General features: G+C 38.3%; 2 protein-coding genes across 4 annotated transcripts in view; one reads left to right on the top strand and one right to left on the bottom strand.

Moving 5' to 3' along the window:
- Positions 1-19,481, top strand: part of FANCB (FA complementation group B) — a 359,567-nt gene that overhangs the window by 231,478 nt on the left and 108,608 nt on the right. The window lies entirely within an intron of this gene.
- The window catches only part of GLRA2 (glycine receptor alpha 2), a 185,758-nt gene that overhangs the window by 119,703 nt on the left and 46,574 nt on the right, over positions 1-19,481 (bottom strand). For all 3 annotated transcript variants that reach the window (XM_036912948.2, XM_036912945.2, XM_036912947.2), the window contains exon 4: positions 17,683-17,906. In XM_036912948.2, coding sequence (XP_036768843.1) covers positions 17,683-17,906 — 224 coding nt within the window. The remainder of the gene's footprint in view (positions 1-17,682; positions 17,907-19,481) is intronic.

The following is a 19,481-nucleotide window of genomic DNA, read 5'->3' as shown; positions in this document are numbered from 1 at the left end:
AATGGATAAAAAAGCAAGACCCATCTATATGCTGCTTACAAGAAACTCACCTCAAACCCAAAGACATGTACAGACTAAAAGTCAAGGGATGGAAAAACATATTTCAAGCAAACAACAGTGAGAAGAAAGCAGGGGTTGCAGTACTAATATCAGACAAAATAGACTTCAAAACAAAGAAAGTAACAAGAGATAAAGAAGGACACTACATAATGATAAAGGGCTCAGTCAAACAAGAGGATATAACCATTCTAAATATATATGCACCCAACACAGGAGCACCAGCATATGTGAAACAAATACTAACAGAACTAAAGGGGGATATAGACTGCAATGCATTCATTCTAGGAGACTTCAACACACCACTCACCCCAAAGGATAGATCCACTGGGCAGAAAATAAGTAAGGACACGGAAGCACTGAACAACACAGTAGAGCAGATGGACCTAATAGACATCTATAGAACTCTACATCCAAAAGCAGCGGGATATACATTCTTCTCAAGTGCACATGGAACATTCTCCAGAATAGACCACATACTAGGCCACAAAAAGAGCCTCAGAAAATTCCAAAAGATTGAAATCCTACCAACCAACTTTTCAGACCACAAAGGCATAAAACTAGAAATAAACTGTACAAAGAAAGCAAAGAGGCTCACGAACACATGGAGGCTTAACAACACGCTCCTAAATAATCAATGGATCAATGACCAAATCAAAATGGAGATCCAGCAATATATGGAAACAAATGACAACAACAACACTAAGCCCCAACTTCTGTGGGACACAGCAAAAGCAGTCTTAAGAGGAAAGTATATAGCAATCCAAGCATATTTAAAAAAGGAAGAGCAATCCCAAATGAATGGTCTAATGTCACAATTATCGAAATTGGAAAAAGAAGAACAGATGAGGCCTAAGGTCAGCAGAAGGAGGGACATAATAAAGATCAGAGAAGAAATAAATAAAATTGAGAAGAATAAAACAATAGCAAAAATCAATGAAACCAAGAGCTGGTTCTTCGAGAAAATAAACAAAATAGATAAGCCTCTAGCTAGACTTATTAAGAAGAAAAGAGAGTCAACACAAATCAACAGTATCAGAAACGAGAAAGGAAAAATCACGACGGACCCCACGGAAATGCAAAGAATTATTGGAGAATACTATGAAAACCTATATGCTAACAAGCTGGGAAACCTAGGAGAAATGGACAACTTCCTAGAAAAATATAACCTTCCAAGATTGACCCAGGAAGAAACAGAAAATCTAAACAGACCAATTACCAGCAACGAAATTGAAGAGGTAATCAAAAAACTACCAAAGAACAAAACCCCCGGGCCAGATGGATTTACCTCGGAATTTTATCAGACATACAGGGAAGACATAATACCCATTCTCCTTAAAGTTTTCCAAAAAATAGAGGAGGAGGGGATACTCCCAAACTCATTCTATGAAGCTAACATCACCCTAATACCAAAACCAGGCAAAGACCCCACCAAAAAAGAAAACTACAGACCAATATCCCTGATGAACGTAGATGCAAAAATACTCAACAAAATATTAGCAAACCGAATTCAAAAATACATCAAAAGGATCATACACCATGACCAAGTGGGATTCATTCCAGGGATGCAAGGATGGTACAACATTCGAAAGTCCATCAACATCATCCACCACATCAACAAAAAGAAAGACAAAAACCACATGATCATCTCCATAGATGCTGAAAAAGCATTTGACAAAGTTCAACATCCATTCATGTTAAAAACTCTCAGCAAAATGGGAATAGAGGGCAAGTACCTCAACATAATAAAGGCCATCTATGATAAACCCACAGCCAACATTATATTGAACAGCGAGAAGCTGAAAGCATTTCCTCTGAGATCGGGAACTAGACAGGGATGCCCACTCTCTCCACTGTTATTTAACATAGTACTGGAGGTCCTAGCCACGGCAATCAGACAAAATAAAGAAATACAAGGAATCCAGATTGGTAAAGAAGAAGTTAAACTGTCACTATTTGCAGATGACATGATACTGTACATAAAAAACCCTAAAGACTCCACCCCAAAACTACTAGAACTGATATCGGAATACAGCAAAGTTGCAGGATACAAAATCAACACACAGAAATCTGTGGCTTTCCTATATACTAACAATGAACCAACAGAGAGAGAAATCAGGAAAACAACTCCATTCACAATTGCATCAAAAAAAATAAAATACCTAGGAATAAACCTAACCAAAGAAGTGAAAGACTTATACTCTGAAAACTACAAGTCACTCTTAAGAGAAATTAAAGGGGGCACTAACAGATGGAAACTCATCCCATGCTCGTGGCTAGGAAGAATTAATATCGTTAAAATGGCCATCCTGCCCAAATCAATATACAGATTTGATGCAATCCCTATGAAACTACCAGCAACATTCTTCAATGAACTGGAACAAATAATTCAAAAATTCATATGGAAACACCAAAGACCCCGAATAGCCAAAGCAATCCTGAGAAAGAAGAATAAAGTAGGGGGGATCTCACTCCCCAACTTCAAGCTCTACTATAAAGCCATAGTAATCAAGACAATTTGGTACTGGCACAAGAGCAGAGCCACAGACCAATGGAACAGACTAGAGAATCCAGACATTAACCCAGACATATATGGTCAATTAATATTTGATAAAGGAGCCATGGACATACAATGGCCAAATGACAGTCTCTTCAACAGGTGGTGCTGGCAAAACTGGACAGCTACATGTAGGAGAATGAAACTGGACCATTGTCTAACCCCATATACAAAAGTAAACTCAAAATGGATCAAAGACCTGAATGTAAGCCATGAAACCATTAAACTCCTGGAAGAAAACATAGGCGAAAACCTCTTAGACATAAACATGAGTGACCTCTTCTTGAACATATCTCCCCGGGCAAGGAAAACAACAGCAAAAATGAGTAAGTGGGACTATATTAAGCTGAAAAGCTTCTGTACAGCAAAAGACACCATCAATAGAACAAGAAGGATCCCTACAGTATGGGAGAATATATTTGAAAATGACACATCCGATAAAGGCTTGACGTCCAGAATATATAAGGAGCTCTCACGCCTCAACAAACAAAAAACAAATAACCCAATTAAAAAATGGGCAGAGGAACTGAACAGACAGTTCTCCAAAAAAGAAATACAGATGGCCAACAGACACATGAAAAGATGCTCCACATCGCTAATTATCAGAGAAATGCAAATTAAAACTACAATGAGGTATCACCTCACACCAGTAAGGATGGCTGCCATCCAAAAGACAAACAACAACAAATGTTGGCGAGGCTGTGGAGAAAGGGGAACCCTCCTACACTGCTGGTGGGAATGTAAGTTAGTTCAACCATTGTGGAAAGCAGTATGGAGGTACATCAAAATGCTCAAAACAGACTTACCATTTGACCCAGGAATTCCACTCCTCGGAATTTACCCTAAGAATGCAGCAATCAAGTTTGAGAAAGACAGATGCACCCCTATGTTTATTGCAGCACTATTTACAATAGCCAAGAATTGGAAGCAACCTAAATGTCCATCAATAGATGAATGGATAAAGAAGATGTGGTACATATACACAATGGAATACTACTCAGCTATAAGAAAAGGGCAAATCCAATCATTTGCAGCAACATGGATGGAGCTGGAGGGTATTATGCTCAGTGAAACAAGCCAAGCGGAGAAAGAGAAATACCAAATGATTTCACTTATCTGTGGAATATAAGAACAAAGGAAAAACTGAAGGAACAAAACAGCACCAGAATCACAGAACCCAAGAATGGACTAACAGGTACCAAAGGGAAAGGGACTGGGGAGGATGGGTGGGTAGGGAGGGATAAGGGGGGGAGAAGTAGGGGGGTATTAAGATTAACATGCATGGGGGGGTAGAAGAAAAGGGAGGGCTGTACAACACAGAGAAGGCAAGTAGTGATTCTACAACATTTTGCTATGCTGATGGACAGTGACTGTAAAGGGGTTTATAGGGGAGACCTGGTATAGGGGAGAGCCTAGTAAACATAATATTCGTCATGTAAGTGTAGATTAGTGATAGCAAAAAAAAAAAATAAAAAAGGGCAGTTCCTGTGTGGTAACCTCCAACGAGTTCTACACAAGGGTATAAAGGGCATTTAAAAGTGTAGGCAAAGGGTCTGTTTGTGTTTATACAGAGGATCAAAGCCTAATTGGGCTACCCCGAAAATGAACTAAGATACAATATGAAAAAGAACTTCCAACATCTGCACCCTCTGGAAGACTCATGCCAGAAGATGATCATCAAAAAACCCCAACAAAGATCCACGCACTGCTACAGCTGTAGATGCACTCATCCCACCAGTTCCTGGACCTGCCATGGGAATGAGGAAGGAGATATCGAAGCTGGCCTGTGCATACAGTAAAACAACAAAATTGGACTGGATCTATACTGTTGGAACTCAACCAAGAATTTGGAGAAGTGCAAATTGTAGCGCTCCAAAGTCTTACAACTACAAACTATTTATTGTTAAAAGAACATATGGCATGTGAACAGTCCCCAGGAATGGGTTGTTTTAATTTGTCTGATTTCTCTCAGACTGTTCAAGTTCATTTGGACAATATCCACCATATCATAGATAAGTTTTCACAAATGCCTAAGGTGCCTAACTGGTTTTCTTGGTTTCACTGCAGATGGCTGGTAATTACAGATATGCTTTGGTTATGTAACTATACTCCTATTATGTTAATGTGTGTGTGCAATTTAAGTAGTAGCTTAAAACCTATACATGCTGAAGTTACTCTACAAGAAGATATATCAAAGAAATAATCAATCTTCCCATGTTTTCTTCCGCCTGCTACTTCTATAGCTTTTCTTCTTCCTTCCTAATTACAACCCTTAAATAGAATTCGTGCCTCATATCAAATTTACCGAGTATCGTAATTCTTCCAAGTGGTAAAGATACCTCAAGACAAATGCTGGGCATAGAAGCCACAGGGCATAAATATGCAAAGAAGTAAAAAGCTAACTTTTTCAAACAATAAGGCTTCTCTCTCACTTACCAACTTCACATTTCCCTGTATGGCCCCGGAAGATGACTGGTTAGCCAGAGACGGGTAAGATTCCTCAAGGGAGGAACAACCTAAGACAGGCACAGTCGCAGGGGGGCCATCAGGTGAGAAATTGGGGATCAACAGAGGTGAGGCTTAGAACCTCACCCCCCTGTTCTGAGAGAAATCTTCTGCATACGTGGATGTTTTATTGCCCTGGTCTAGCTTGGATTAACACATAGTCTACAGGCACACACCTGATCATCTACATGTGCTCTCTTACAACACTAAACTATGTTTTCTACCTTTATCTTGTATCTACCTACCACTTCAGCATTTTATTAAAAATAATAATAATAAAGAGAGAAATGTGGTATCCACATATAAATCAAGTATAAAAACCAAATGAGTATTCATATTTGAACTGACTGTTTAGAGTTCATAATGCATGAGCAAAACCGAAAGTTTCTGTGATGACTGCCCTTGTACTGTTCACTATGTAACTTATTCATTATGTAAGAATTTGTTCTACATGTAAAAACTTGTTTGTTATGCCTCAGAAGATTGGAGACTGACAAAAATTAGGCTTGGGGTGGAATAATGATTGTGCATTGAGCATTGACTCCCCTATACAGAATTTTATTGTCGTTAACAACCATTTGATCAATAAATATGAGAGATGCCCTCACAAAAAAAAAAAAAAAAAAAAAAAGGACAGACTTCCAATGGTAAAATAAATTAGTAAACGGGATGTAAGGTATAGCATAAGGAATATAGTCAAGATATTGTAACAGCCTGGTAGGGTGATAGCTGGAACCTAGAATTATGTATATAAATGTTCTACCACTGTGTTGTACACTTGAAACTCATGTAATGTAATACTGTGTGTCAACTACCCTTCAATAAAAAATAATAATTAAAAAAAAAAAAAAAAAAAAAACATGAAAAGGCAAAAAAATATGATCCAGACAAGACTAACCCAGACAGCGTCAGCATCTGCTACATCTTCCCCTGAGAAGGAATCTGGGGAGATAGATTTAGCCAGTCTTCCTGAAAAAGAATTCAAAACAAAAGTCATAACCATGCTGATGGACTTGCAGAGAAATATGCAAGAACTAACGAAGGAGAATTCAGAAATAAAACAAGCTCTGGAAGGACTTCAAAACAGAATGGACAAGATGCAAGAGACCATTAATGGACTAGAAAACAGAGAACAGGAACGCAGAGAAGCTGATGCAGAGAGAGATAAAAGGATCTCCAGGAATGAAAGAATTTTAAGAGAGCTGAGTGACCAAACGAAAAGGAACAATATAAGAATCATAGGTATTCCAGAAGAAGTAGAGAGAGAAAAGGGGATAGAAAATGTCTTTGAAGAAATAATTGCTGAAAATTTCCCCAAACTAGGGGAAGAAATGGCCTCTCAAACCACAGAGGTACACAGAACTCCCATGACAAGGGATCCAAGGAGGGCAACACCAAGACACATAATAATTAAAATGGCAAAGATCAAAGACAAGGACAAAGTATTACAGGCAGCCAGAGAGAAAAAAAAGGTTACCTACAAAGGAAAACCCATCAGGCTATCATCAGACTTCTCAACAGAAACCCTACAGGCCAGAAGAGAATGGCATGATATACTTAATGCAATGAAACAAAAGGGCCTCGAACCAAGACTACTGTATCCAGCACGAATATCATTTAAATATGAAGGAGGGATTAAACAATTCCCAGACAAGCAAAAGTTGAGGGAATTTGCCTCCCACAAACCACCTCTACAGGGCATCCTACAGGGACTGCTCTAGATGGGAGCACTCCTAAAAAGAGCACACAACAAAACACCCAACATATGAAGAAGGGAGGAGGAGGAATAAGAAGGGAGAGAAATAAAGAATCATCAGACTGTGTTTATAATGGCTCAACAAGCGAGTTAAGTTAGACAGTAAGATAGTAAAGAAGCTAACCCTAAACCTTTGGTAACCACAAACTTAAAGCCTGCAATGGCAATAAATTCATACCTTTCAATAATCACCCTAAATGTAAATGGACTGAATGCACCAATCAAAAGACACAGAGTAATAGAATGGATAAAAAAGCAAGATCCATCCATATGCTGCTTACAAGAGACTCACCTCAAACCCAAAGACACGCACAGACTTAAAGTCAAGGGATGGAAAAAGATATTTCAAGCAAACAACAGAGAGAAGAAAGCAGGTGTTGCAATTCTGGTATCAGACAAAACAGACTTCAAAATAAAGAAAGTAACAAAAGACAAAGAAGGACATTACATAATGATAAAGGGCTCAGTCCATCAAGAGGATATAACCATTATAAATATATATGCACCCAATACAGGAGCACCAACATACCTGAAACAAATATTAATAGAACTAAAGGAGGAAATAGAATGCAATGCATTCATTCTAGGAGACTTCAACACACCACTCACTCCAAAGGACAGATCCACCAGACAGAAAATAAGTAAGGACACAGAGGCACTGAACAACACATTAGAACAGATGGACCTAATAGACATCTACAGAACTCTACATCCAAAAGCAACAGGATACACATTCTTCTCAAGTGCACATGGAACATTCTCCAGAATAGACCACATACTAGGCCACAAAAAGAGCCTCAGTAAATTCCAAAAGATTGAAACCCTACCAACCAACTTTTCAGACCACAAAGGCATTAAACTAGAAATAAACTGTTCAAAGAAAGCAAAAAGGCTCACAAACACATGGAGGCTAAACAACACGCTCCTAAATAATCAATGGATCAATGACCAAATCAAAATGGAGATCCAGCAATATATGGAAACAAATGACAACAACAACACTAAGCCCCAACTTCTGTGGGACACAGCAAAAGCAGTCTTAAGAGGAAAGTATATAGCAATCCAAGCATATTTAAAAAAGGAAGAGCAATCCCAAATGAACGGTCTAATGTCACAACTATCGAAATTGGAAAAAAGAACAAATGAGGCCTAAGGTCAGCAGAAGGAGGGACATAATAAAGATCAGAGAAGAAATAAATAAAATTGAGAAGAATAAAACAATAGCAAAAATCAATGAAACCAAGAGCTGGTTCTTCGAGAAAATAAACAAAATAGATAAGCCTCTAGCCAGACTTATTAAGAGGAAAAGAGAGTCAACACAAATCAACAGTATCAGAAATGAGAAAGGAAAAATCACGACGGACTCCGCAGAAAAACAAAGAATTATTAGAGACTACTATGAAAACCTATATGCTAACAAGCTGGGAAACCTAGGAGAAATGGACAACTTCCTAGAAAAATACAACCTTCCAAGACTGACCCAAAAAGAAACAGAAAATCTAAACAGACCAATTACCAGCAACGAAATTGAAGCGGTAATCAAAAAACTACCAAAGAACAAAACCCCCGGGCCAGATGGATTTACCTCGGAATTTTATCAGACATACAGGGAAGACATAATACCCATTCTCCTTAAAGTTTTCCAAGAAATAGAAGAGGAGGGGATACTCCCAAACTCATTCTATGAAGCTAACATCACCCTAATACCAAAACCAGGCAAAGACACCACCAAAAAAGAAAACTACAGACCAATATCCCTGATGAACGTAGACGCAAAAATACTCAACAAAATTTTAGCAAACCGACTTCAAAAATACATCAAAAGGATCGTACAATGACCAAGTGAGATTCATCCCAGGGATGCAAGGATGGCACAATATTCAAAAGTCCATCAACATCATCCACCACATCAACAAAAAGAAAGACAAAAACCACATGATCATCTCCATAGATGCTGAAAAAGCATTTGACAAAGTTCAACATCCATTCATGATAAAAACTCTCAGCAAAATGGGAATAGAGGGCAAGTACCTCAACATAATAAAGGCCATCTATGAAAAACCCACAGCCGACATTATATTGAACAGCGAGAAGCTGAAAGCTTTTCCTCTGAGATCGGGAACTAGACAGGGATGCCCACTCTCCCCACTGTTATTTAACATAGTAATGGAGGTCCTAGCCACGGCAATCAGACAAAACAAAAACATACAAGGAATCCAGATTGGTAAAGAAGAAGTTAAACTGTCACTATTTGCAGATGACATGATACTGTACATAAAAAACCCTAAAGACTCCACCCCAAAACTACTAGAACTGATATCGGAATACAGCAAAGTTGCAGGATACAAAATCAACACACAGAAACCTGTGGCTTTCCTATATACTAACAATTAACCAACAGAAAGAGAAATCAGGAAAACAACTCCATTCACAATTGCATCAAAAAAAATAAAATACCTAGGAATAAACCTAACCAAAGAAGTGAAAGACTTATATTCTGAAAACTACAAGTCACTCTTAAAAGAAATTAAAGGGGACACTAACAGATGGAAACTCATCCCATGCTCATGGCTAGGAAGAATTAATATCGTCAAAATGGCCATCCTGCCCAAAGCAATATACAGATTTGATGCAATCCCTATGAAACTACCAGCAACATTCTTCAATGAACTGGAACAAATAATTCAAAAATTCATATGGAACCACCAAAGACCCCGAATAGCCAAAGCAATCCTGAGAAAGAAGAATAAAGTAGGGGGGATCTCACTCCCCAACTTCAAGCTCTATTATAAAGCCATAGTTATCAAGACAATTTGGTACTGGCACAAGAATAGAGCCACAGACCAATGGAACAGACTAGACAATCCAGACATTAACCCAGACATATATGGTCAATTAATATTTGATAAAGGAGCCATGGATATACAATGGCGAAATGACAGTCTCTTCAACAGATGGTGCTGGCAAAACTGGACAGCTACATGTAGGAGAATGAAACTGGACCATTGTCTAACCCCATATACAAAAGTAAACTCAAAATGGATCAAAGACCTGAATGTAAGTCACGAAACCATTAAACTCTTGGAAGAAAACCTAGGCAAAAACCTCTTAGACATAAACATGAGTGACCTCTTCTTGAACATATCTCCCCGGGCAAGGAAAACAACAGCAAAAATGAACAAGTGGGACTATATTAAGCTGAAAAGCTTCTGTACAGCAAAAGACACCATCAATAGAACAAAAAGGAACCCTACAGTATGGGAGAATATATTTGAAAATGACACATACGATAAAGGCTTGACGTCCAGAATATATAAAGAGCTCACACGCCTCAACAAACAAAAAACAAATAACCCAATTAAAAAATGGGCAAAGGAACTGAACAGACGGTTCTCCAAAAAAGAAATACAGATGGCCAACAGACACATGAAAAGATGCTCCACATCGCTAATTATCAGAGAAATGCAAATTAAAACTACAATGAGGTATCACCTCACACCAGTAAGGATGGCTGCCATCCAAAAGACAAACAACAACAAATGTTGGCGAGGCTGTGGAGAAAGGGGAACCCTCCTACACTGCTGGTGGGAATGTAAACTTGTTCAACCATTGTGGAAAGCAGTATGGAGGTACATCAAAATGCTCAAAACAGACATACCATTTGACCCAGGAATTGCACTCCTAGGAATTTACCCTAAGAATGCAGCAATCAAGTATGAGAAAGACCAATGTACCCCTATGTTTATTGCAGCACTATTTACAATAGCCAAGAATTGGAAGCAACCTAAATGTCCATCGATAGATGAATGGATAAAGAAGATGTGGTACATATACACAATGGAATACTACTCAGCCATAAGAAAAGGGCAAATCCAACCATTTGCAGCAACATGGATGGAGCTGGAGGGTATTATGCTCAGTGAAACAAGCCAAGCGGAGAAAGAGAAATACCAAATGATTTCACTCATCTGTGGAATATAAGAACAAAGGAAAAACTGAAGGAACAAAACAGCAACAGAATCACAGAACTCAAGAATGGACTAACAGGTACCAAAGGGAAAGGGACTGGGGAGGATGGGTGGGTAGGGAGGGATAAGGGGGGGCAGAAAAAGAGGGGTATTAAGATTAGCATCCATAGCGGGGTGGGAGAAAGGGGAGGGCTGTACAACACAGAGAAGACAAGTAGTGATTCTACAACAGTTTGCTACGCTGATGGACAGTGACTGTAAAGGAGTATATAGGGGGGACCTGGTATAGGGGAGAGCCTAGTAAACAAAGTATTTGTCATGTAAGTGTAGATTAATGATTAAAAAAAAAAAAGCAGTTCCTATGTGGTGACCTCTAATGAGTTCTACACAATGATATAAAGGGCATATAAAAGTGTAGGCAAAGGGTCTGTTTGTGTTTATACAGAGGATCAAAGCCTAATTGGGCTACCCCAAAAATGAACTAAGATACGATATGAAAAAGAACTTCCAACATCAGCACTCTCGGGAAGACTCATGACAGAAGATGATCAGCAAAAAAAAAAAAAAACTCCAACAAAGATCCACGCACTGTCACAGGTGTAGATGCACTCATCCCACCAGTTCCTCGACTTGCCATGGGAATGAGGAAGGAGATATCTAAGCTGGCCTGTGCATACAGTAAAACAAAAATTGGACTGGATCTATACTGTTGGAACTCAACCAAGAATTAGGAGAAGTGCAAATTGTAGCACTCCAAAATCTTACAATCACAGACTATTTATCGTTAAAAGAACATATGGGATATGAACAGTCCCCAGGAATGGGTTGTTCTAGTTTATCTGAATTCTCTCAGACTGTTTAAGTTCAGTTGGACAATATCCACCATATCATAGATAAGTTTTCACAAATGCCTAAGGTGCCTAACTGGTTTTCTTGGTTTCACTGGAGATGGCTGGTAATTACAGGTATGCTTTGGTTAGGTAACTATATTCCTATTATGTTAATGTGTGTGCACAATTTAATTAGTAGTTTAAAACCTATCCATGCTGAAGTTACTCTACAAGAAGATATGTCAAAGAAATAATCAATCTTCCCAGGTTTTCTTCTGCCTGCTACTTCTATAGCTTTTCTTCTTCCTACCTAATCACAACCTTTAAATAGAACTCGTGCCACATGTCGAATTTACCGAGTATCATAATTCTTCCAAGTGGTAAAGACACCTCAAGACAAATGCTGGGCATAGAAGCCACAGGGCATAAATATGCAAAGAAGTAAAAAGCTAACCTTTTCAAACAATAAGGCTTCTCTCACTTACCAACTTTACATTTCCCTGTATGGCCCCGGAAGATGACTGGTTAGCCAGAGACGGGTAAGATTCCTCAAGGGAGGAACAACCTAAGACAGGCACAGTCGCAGGGGGCCATCTGGTGAGAAAATGGGGAGCAGCAGAGGTGAGGCTTAGAACCTCCCCCCTCATGTTCTGAGAGAAATCTTCTGCATACATGGATGTTTATTGCCCTCGTCTAGCTCGGATTAACACATAGTCTACAGGCACACACCTGATCATCTACATTTGCTCTCTTACAACACTAAACTCTGTTTTCTACCTTTATCTCATATCTACCTACCACTTCAGCATTTTATTAAAAATAATAATAATAGAGAAATGTGGTATCCACATATAAATCAAGTTTAAAAATCAAATGAATATTCATATTTGAACTGACTGTGTATAGTTCATAATGCATGAACAAAACCGAAAGCTTCTGTGATGACTGCCCTTGCACTGTTCACCATGTAACTTATTCACTATGTAAGAATTTGTTCTCCATGTAAGAATTTGTTCGTTATGCATCAGAAGATTGGAGACTGACGAAAATTAGGCTTGGGGTGGATTAATGATTGTGGATTGAGTATTGACCCCCCTATACAGAAATTTATTGTGGTTAACAACTATTTGATCAATAAATATGAGAGATGCCCTCACAAAATATATATATATATATATATATATATATATATATATATATATATAACACACTTCCAATTGTAAAATAAATAAGTAACCGGGATGTAATGTATAGCATAAGGAATATAGTCAAAATATTGTAACAACTTGGTATGGTGATACCTGGTACCTAGAATTATCATGTATATAAATGTTGAATCAGTGTGTTGTACACCTGAAACTAATGTAATGCAATACTGTTGTCAACTACCCTTCAATAAAAAAAAATTAAAAAATAAAAAAAAAATAAAAAAAATAAAAAATAAATAAAAATAGAATGAGTTCCTACCAGGTTGCCTGAAGGTAGGGAGTTGACTTAATGATTTTAATGGATTTTTTCAACCTTTGATCCCTGGGATAGTAAAATTTTTCAGAAAGTAGATATGCTATGTAAGCTGCATAGGCTAAATAAAACTATCAAATAGATCTTCCTATTTGAAAGTCAATTGTTGCACCTTGAATTTAAAGTCTACTCAGACATTTGCAAAATTTGAAGATACCTTATGTTCTCATTTAATCTTACCTTCTTCCTCTAATAGTCCTTTGAAAAATAAGTCCCACTAGCGGTTACCAAAGGGAAGGGGGTGGTGAGAGTGGGTGGGGAGGGAGGGAGAAGGGGATTAAGGGTTATTATGATTAGCACACATAATGTAGGGGGGTCATGGGGAAGGCAGTATAGCACAGAGAAGATAAGTAGTGACTCTATAGCATCTTACTATGCTGATGGACAGTTACTGCAATGGAGTGTGTGTGGGGAGACTTGATAATATGGGTGAATGTTGAAACCACAATGTTGCTCATGTGAAACCTTTATAAGATTGTATATCAATGACACCTTAATTAAAAATACATTTATTCTAAAAAAGTAAGTCCTAAAAAGTTTGGTTCCAAAATGACACATCTTTGGAATTATGTTTGTTTGGGTCTTTGGACTTGAATTGGAGTAAATGAAGAATTAATGTCAGGTAGGAGATGATAGCACTGAAATAGAAGTCAAGAGCTTTGATTATTGTCCTAGCTTTTCTATTTATGGGCTTCAGTATTTTACCTAACCTAACTTCTGAAAGGAGTCACTTTCCCATTGATAAAACAAGGGTGTTGGGTTATTTTGCAAAATAATACCAAAAGATCCTGCGCTTCTATAAAAGAATTATGGCAGAAAATTGTCAGAAGTAATGGAAAGTACAGAAAGAAAGCAAATATTAGCAAACACATTGTGGAAGCTTGAGACAAGCTGCTTCTCTCCAAAAATGGTCACCTTTTCCTTTTTTCTTTCATACTGCACACCACATGCCATGATGCCCTGCCTTCTACTGTGATTCATTACATTCAAGTCAACAAATATTGTTTGAGCAATAATATGTACAATACTCAAGGCTCACCTCACTATTCTGCTACAGAGTCAGGCCTTTTTAAGGAACATGAATTTAGAGCTTGACTGTTTCTAAAGAGAGAGTAGAAAGCAAGACGTGTGTCCTCATTTATACTTTGATCGGGGATGATCAATACTTAATGGGGTAGGTCAATAAAAACTTAAAAAGAAAACAGTAAGATCAAACACATTAGGGAAGTGAATATTAAAGAAGAAATCAGAAAACAAATACACAGAAGTAGATTTGGCACTTTTTCATCCACAAAGACTGTGGCCTGCATTATTGACAGAAATTTTCTAATGCCAAACTAAGACGTTTGGTTCCTATTTAAAAGATTTGTTTGAATTTCACAAAAGTACCTCAAGTGTTTGAATCTTCAGGTCACTTATGGAGTCCTGGTCTACTGTCTTTTTTTTTTTTTCAATCCCTACCTTTTGGAAAACAGATATATAAAATCTTGGAAAGTGTGAGCTTGCTTGTTATGAAGTCAATGGACTGCATGGTTCTCTTTGCATTTTGTTTGGCCATCAACGCCTTGGGCTTGGTTTCCATGCAGAGTTCATTCTACCTCTGCTCCTACAAAGCTAAGAAAGCATGAGATTGAATTGTTCCTGAATGAAATGCTATTATTCATTTGCTTTAGGTTTCAGGAAAATGAGATTTAAAACATCCCCACAGAACATTATTTTTTAATGTGAAATGATATTTAAGTAATTATTTAAATGTGTAGGGTGAAGGCCATTCATGAGTTTATCTTTGGTCCCGCCATTGTGCCCCTTCCTTGTATCTTTCTCAGCCCTCTGTCCTATCTTATTTCTTTGCAGGCATCCAACATGCTCAGTCTCACTATTCTTCTCAGACATCAAGCCTACATCAGAAAGAAAATTTCCTATCAGCTTTTTACAGCTTAGTATGAATTTAGGCGAGTGGGTTCTCTCTCCCAGCTGTATTTGCATTGTAAACCTGAGAGTAGAGGGAAAGTCCTTCCTAATGGAACATCAGCAGGGGCTTCCCAGAATCTTTAAGACACCAGAAACTGTACACTGCTTGGCCTTAAACTTGAATTGGACCTGCAGCTGGGCAAATATTAGCACTAATTACTCCTTGCCCTCTAGTTAAATTGAATTCAGTGACTCAAGTAAACAGTGTGGGTGTCAATCCCCAAATTCTAACACTGTTTGAATCACACAATTCATTTGCAAAGTTAGAGCCACTTTTCTTTTCCTTGTTCACTATTTTTTTCCTATTATTTAATTTATCTTATGTCTGCCTGCCTTGTTAGACTGGAGCCCTTCCAGGGCAGGTTGTACATCTTACTCAGCTCTGGCTCTTTGAAAAGCCTTCCAGGCAAATACTTAGATTCCTGCAGTTCAAATCTGCCAAAAGCTGTTCCTTGTACACCAAGGAACTTTCCTCTGATTTCACAGAATAGCCACAATGAAGGAAAAGCATAAACCTGAACAAACTCCACCCAATCCAAGTACAGCTTGTAATATGCTACACTGGGGACCAGAGATAGATCAAGGTTTCCTCTAGGTCTTGGGAACATTATATTCCTCATGGTTCTAGATAGGAAAGGCCTTCATAGAAGAGAAGAAAAAAATGTTTTATTTCAGCAGTACATGATGCCAGATATTTACTACAGCAAGTGCCACCCAAGGCCTGGAGGGTTAACAGGAGCAGCTGGTACCCTGTGCCCCTTTCTATAACTTTCTGTCCCAGTACATACTCTACATATGTCTCGTGTCATCAAGTCACATCAACTTAGGTTGTGCCCAGTAGTGTACCTTACACCAAATGCATCACCATGTGGAATATTCTGTTTCCTTAAAATATTTTATAAAAATAAATGTAAAGTTCCTTTAAAAGAAGTGAGGGAAGTTTGCTGGCTCTTTGTGCAAGCAGGGACTGCCGCTTTTTATGAATGAGCAGCCTCTTTCATTCCACAAGACGTTGGGGCTCTCAGCCATCAGCAAGCTGTGGAATCACTAGGTTAAGAATGGAATATATAGTACAAACCTAAATGATAAATAGAGTTGTGAAATGAGGTTTTGATGGCGGTGAGTCTACAAACTTGTGAAAATTACATGCAAAGGCATTAACTGTCCCTTCCTCCCCTTTTTTTTGGTAATAAGATTGGAGAGAAAGAGGGGATTCTATAAAGGAACCTTAAAATGTCGATATTTATTCAACGTATCACTTATCTCTAATATACAATACACCATCTTGGCCCTTTGATAGGGGTTACAAGTGGTATAAAATCCAAATATCTTGGCGTTAAAGAGCTTAGTATTTAGAAAGAATACTAAGTATTTAGCTTTAAAATACAGACAGCCATCATTACTCTGTGTCAGGTACTTTGGCAAGTATTTTTAATATACTCTACATCAAAGTTTGGCAAACTATGGCCAAACGGCCAAATCTAGTCCACCACCTGTTTTTGTAAATAAAAATGTTTTATTGAAATACAGCCACACCCAATTGTTTGAGTATGTCTATGGCTGCTTTTATGCTGCAGTGGCAGAACTGGGTAGTTGCAACAGAGTAAGACAGTCTGGCCTGAAAAGCTAAAATACTTATTATCTGGCCTTTCAGAAAATATTTGCTGACCTCTGTTCTATATTATTCATTCTCACAAGAAGACTCAGAGATAAATATGGTGTTTTGCCTTTACCATTAAGGTAACTGAAGGTTAAAGGTTATGTAACTTAGTAAGTGGCAAAGTTTGCATTTGATTCTAGGTTTGTCTGATTCTAAAAGTTCATATTCTTGTGCTAAATTCATGTACAGAAATGGCCTAATTATGAGGTAAGAAGACACAGAGCCTTACAGATTCACAGAGAAACTGTATACAAGAGTTCAGAAAAGAGAGAGATCATTTTTAGTTTGGAGTAATGAAGATTCTGGAGAAGATCATATTTGAATATAAAAGCAAACATGGATCTTAGGAGTTGTATTTCTCAAGCTCAAGCCCAAGAAAAGTTGAGATCAAGGTCACATGTTTAGCTAGAAGCAGCTGAGATTAGAACCAGTTTTCCACTCACCCAGCCCAAAGTATTCTGTCTATGACCATGCCAAGCCACTGAATGGTTTTGTGTGTGCAGTTGTAATAGAATGGCAGAACTATTTGAAATGATAGTTTGCACATTATACTCAATGATTAATTGAACTAAAGGGCCTGTACTTCCGTTATTGAAGCAATCAAAACCACTTTTTTTGTGCATGTATGTACAAGATACCACCGCACACACACCATCCTACCACATATATTTCTGTTGTGGAGAATCATACTTCTGAGACCACGGGAACCTCTGTCACTCTCACCAATTTAAGATCCAAATGATAAACAAGAGCCCACAAAAATCAAATATTCATATGCATCTGGACCTGCAGAATCAGGCAGCTCTAGGCCAAGAGAAAAATAGAGTAGTGAGCAGGTGCAGCCAAAGGAAGCTTACCTGATACTGTAGAGCACTTTGCCATTTTTCGAAATCCGAAGCAATTTGTTGTCAGTGGTGACATCATGGAAGTTGGCACCCTTCTCATTGGCAAAGAACAAATCTGGTTTCCAAATGGAGTCCAGCATTGATGGGTCCAAGTCCAGAGAATCATCAGGGTATTCACTATATGCCAGCCGTGAATCATTCCACTGTTGTCTCAGAAAAATGTTCACTCGGTAGTCCTACAGAAATGCCAGGCACTGAGAGTTACTTATCGCTCACTCTGGCGTAAGAGGTCCACTGACATTTCCCCCTCCCTCATCTCCCTGATTTGGTGCAGTGTTAATGTCTGAGTAAACCAGGTTGTGTATATCTTGGCCAAAAGAAACCACTCTGTTCTATTAAGAGAGGGAACGGAGGTGGGAAAGAAAGAAGACTCCACCAAACCAGAACACTAATGGAATAGGCTAGCTTGGTTGATTTTTTTTTTTATGTTTAAAGTGCTCATTCTAGGAGGAAATAATTCTAACTCAAGCTGATTTTTCCTATAGGAAAAGGTAACACTGAGTATAGAAGTCAGTCTGTGATGGCAGATTGTCAGATAAAACAGATTCATTTTCCAAATCAGAAATGGCATGACCTCTTTTTCATTTGGCTCAGGTGCTCTGGGCAGAAGGAAGCCTACTCCGTAATTTTGGAAGTGGAAATCTTATTATAAAACTCTGACATGATGGGGCAATATTTTTTAAATTCACCAACATAAATATTAAGATTCTTCATGCTGACAAGATAATTCCCTCACAGCTACTTACATTCAAAATTCTTAAATAGTTTATAATTTCTCTGACTGGGTTGTCAATCTATAGTAGCTGCCGTGATGCTTCATCAAAACAGAGATCTTTTTCATGTCTTCCTAATCTGAGCACCTTCGAACAAAGATGTTCCTCCCTGTGGGAGGCTCACATACACTGTGTCATTCCCCCATGGTCTGGGAATCTTCTTCTGTGCTAAGAAATCAGCTTGGGGCACTGACTGCTCTTCTGGGGATTTCTACTCAAAGGTCTTTAGGTTCATGGAAACTGTTGCTTCGCTTGACAGAACAGACTCCAATAGTACTTCCTGTCAAATGGGACTATGTCTCAGAGCTAATCGTCTACCCTTGCCACTTGTGGTCATTTACGGTGATGCATTCTCCCTCCTTTTTACTCTCCTTTTCCGTTCTCACCATTTGCTTCATGTCCACATTTTTGGCACCTGGATTTTTGATCACTGTTTACTCTAATGGTGACCAATTTGTCGTGATTTGCCTGAGAACCTACCGGTTTTAGCCCCAAAGTCTCACACTGAGGGAACTCACTCAGTCCCAGGCAAAAATGGGATAAAAGAAAAAAAGCTAAGTTTATAAAGTTCAGAGTTTATGGAAAAGAACTTCAATACAGTTCCTTCTACCTGTTACTAAACTCTCCAAATTCCTATGACTTTTTTTAAAAAAATGCAGCGATCCTGATAATCAGGCTGATAGAGTATTTTAGAAGTAGCAGTTCTTGTAAAGAGTGCCCAATGTAGGCCTAAAGAATGCTAATAATCAAAGAATTACTAACTTCTGAAAATCAGTCATCAGTTTGGAAAGGCTGAAATATGAAGAAAAATAGCCTTAAGTTTCTCCATTGTACAACAGAAGGACTTTCTGACTTGGAAAATTTCATCAGCTGACTTTTTCTGGGGATTATACCCCATGGGAGTGAACCAAGGGAATGGCAGAACCTCAAAGTCCTCCCCATCGTATATTTTGGAATTGTCTAAGGGGCCAGAGGGTT

The sequence above is a fragment of the Manis pentadactyla genome, chromosome X, assembly GCF_030020395.1.
Source record: "Manis pentadactyla isolate mManPen7 chromosome X, mManPen7.hap1, whole genome shotgun sequence".
NCBI classification, from domain to species: Eukaryota; Metazoa; Chordata; class Mammalia; order Pholidota; family Manidae; genus Manis; species Manis pentadactyla.
The sequence above is the reverse complement of the archived record's forward strand: the minus strand, read 5'-3'. Positions and strand labels throughout refer to the sequence as shown.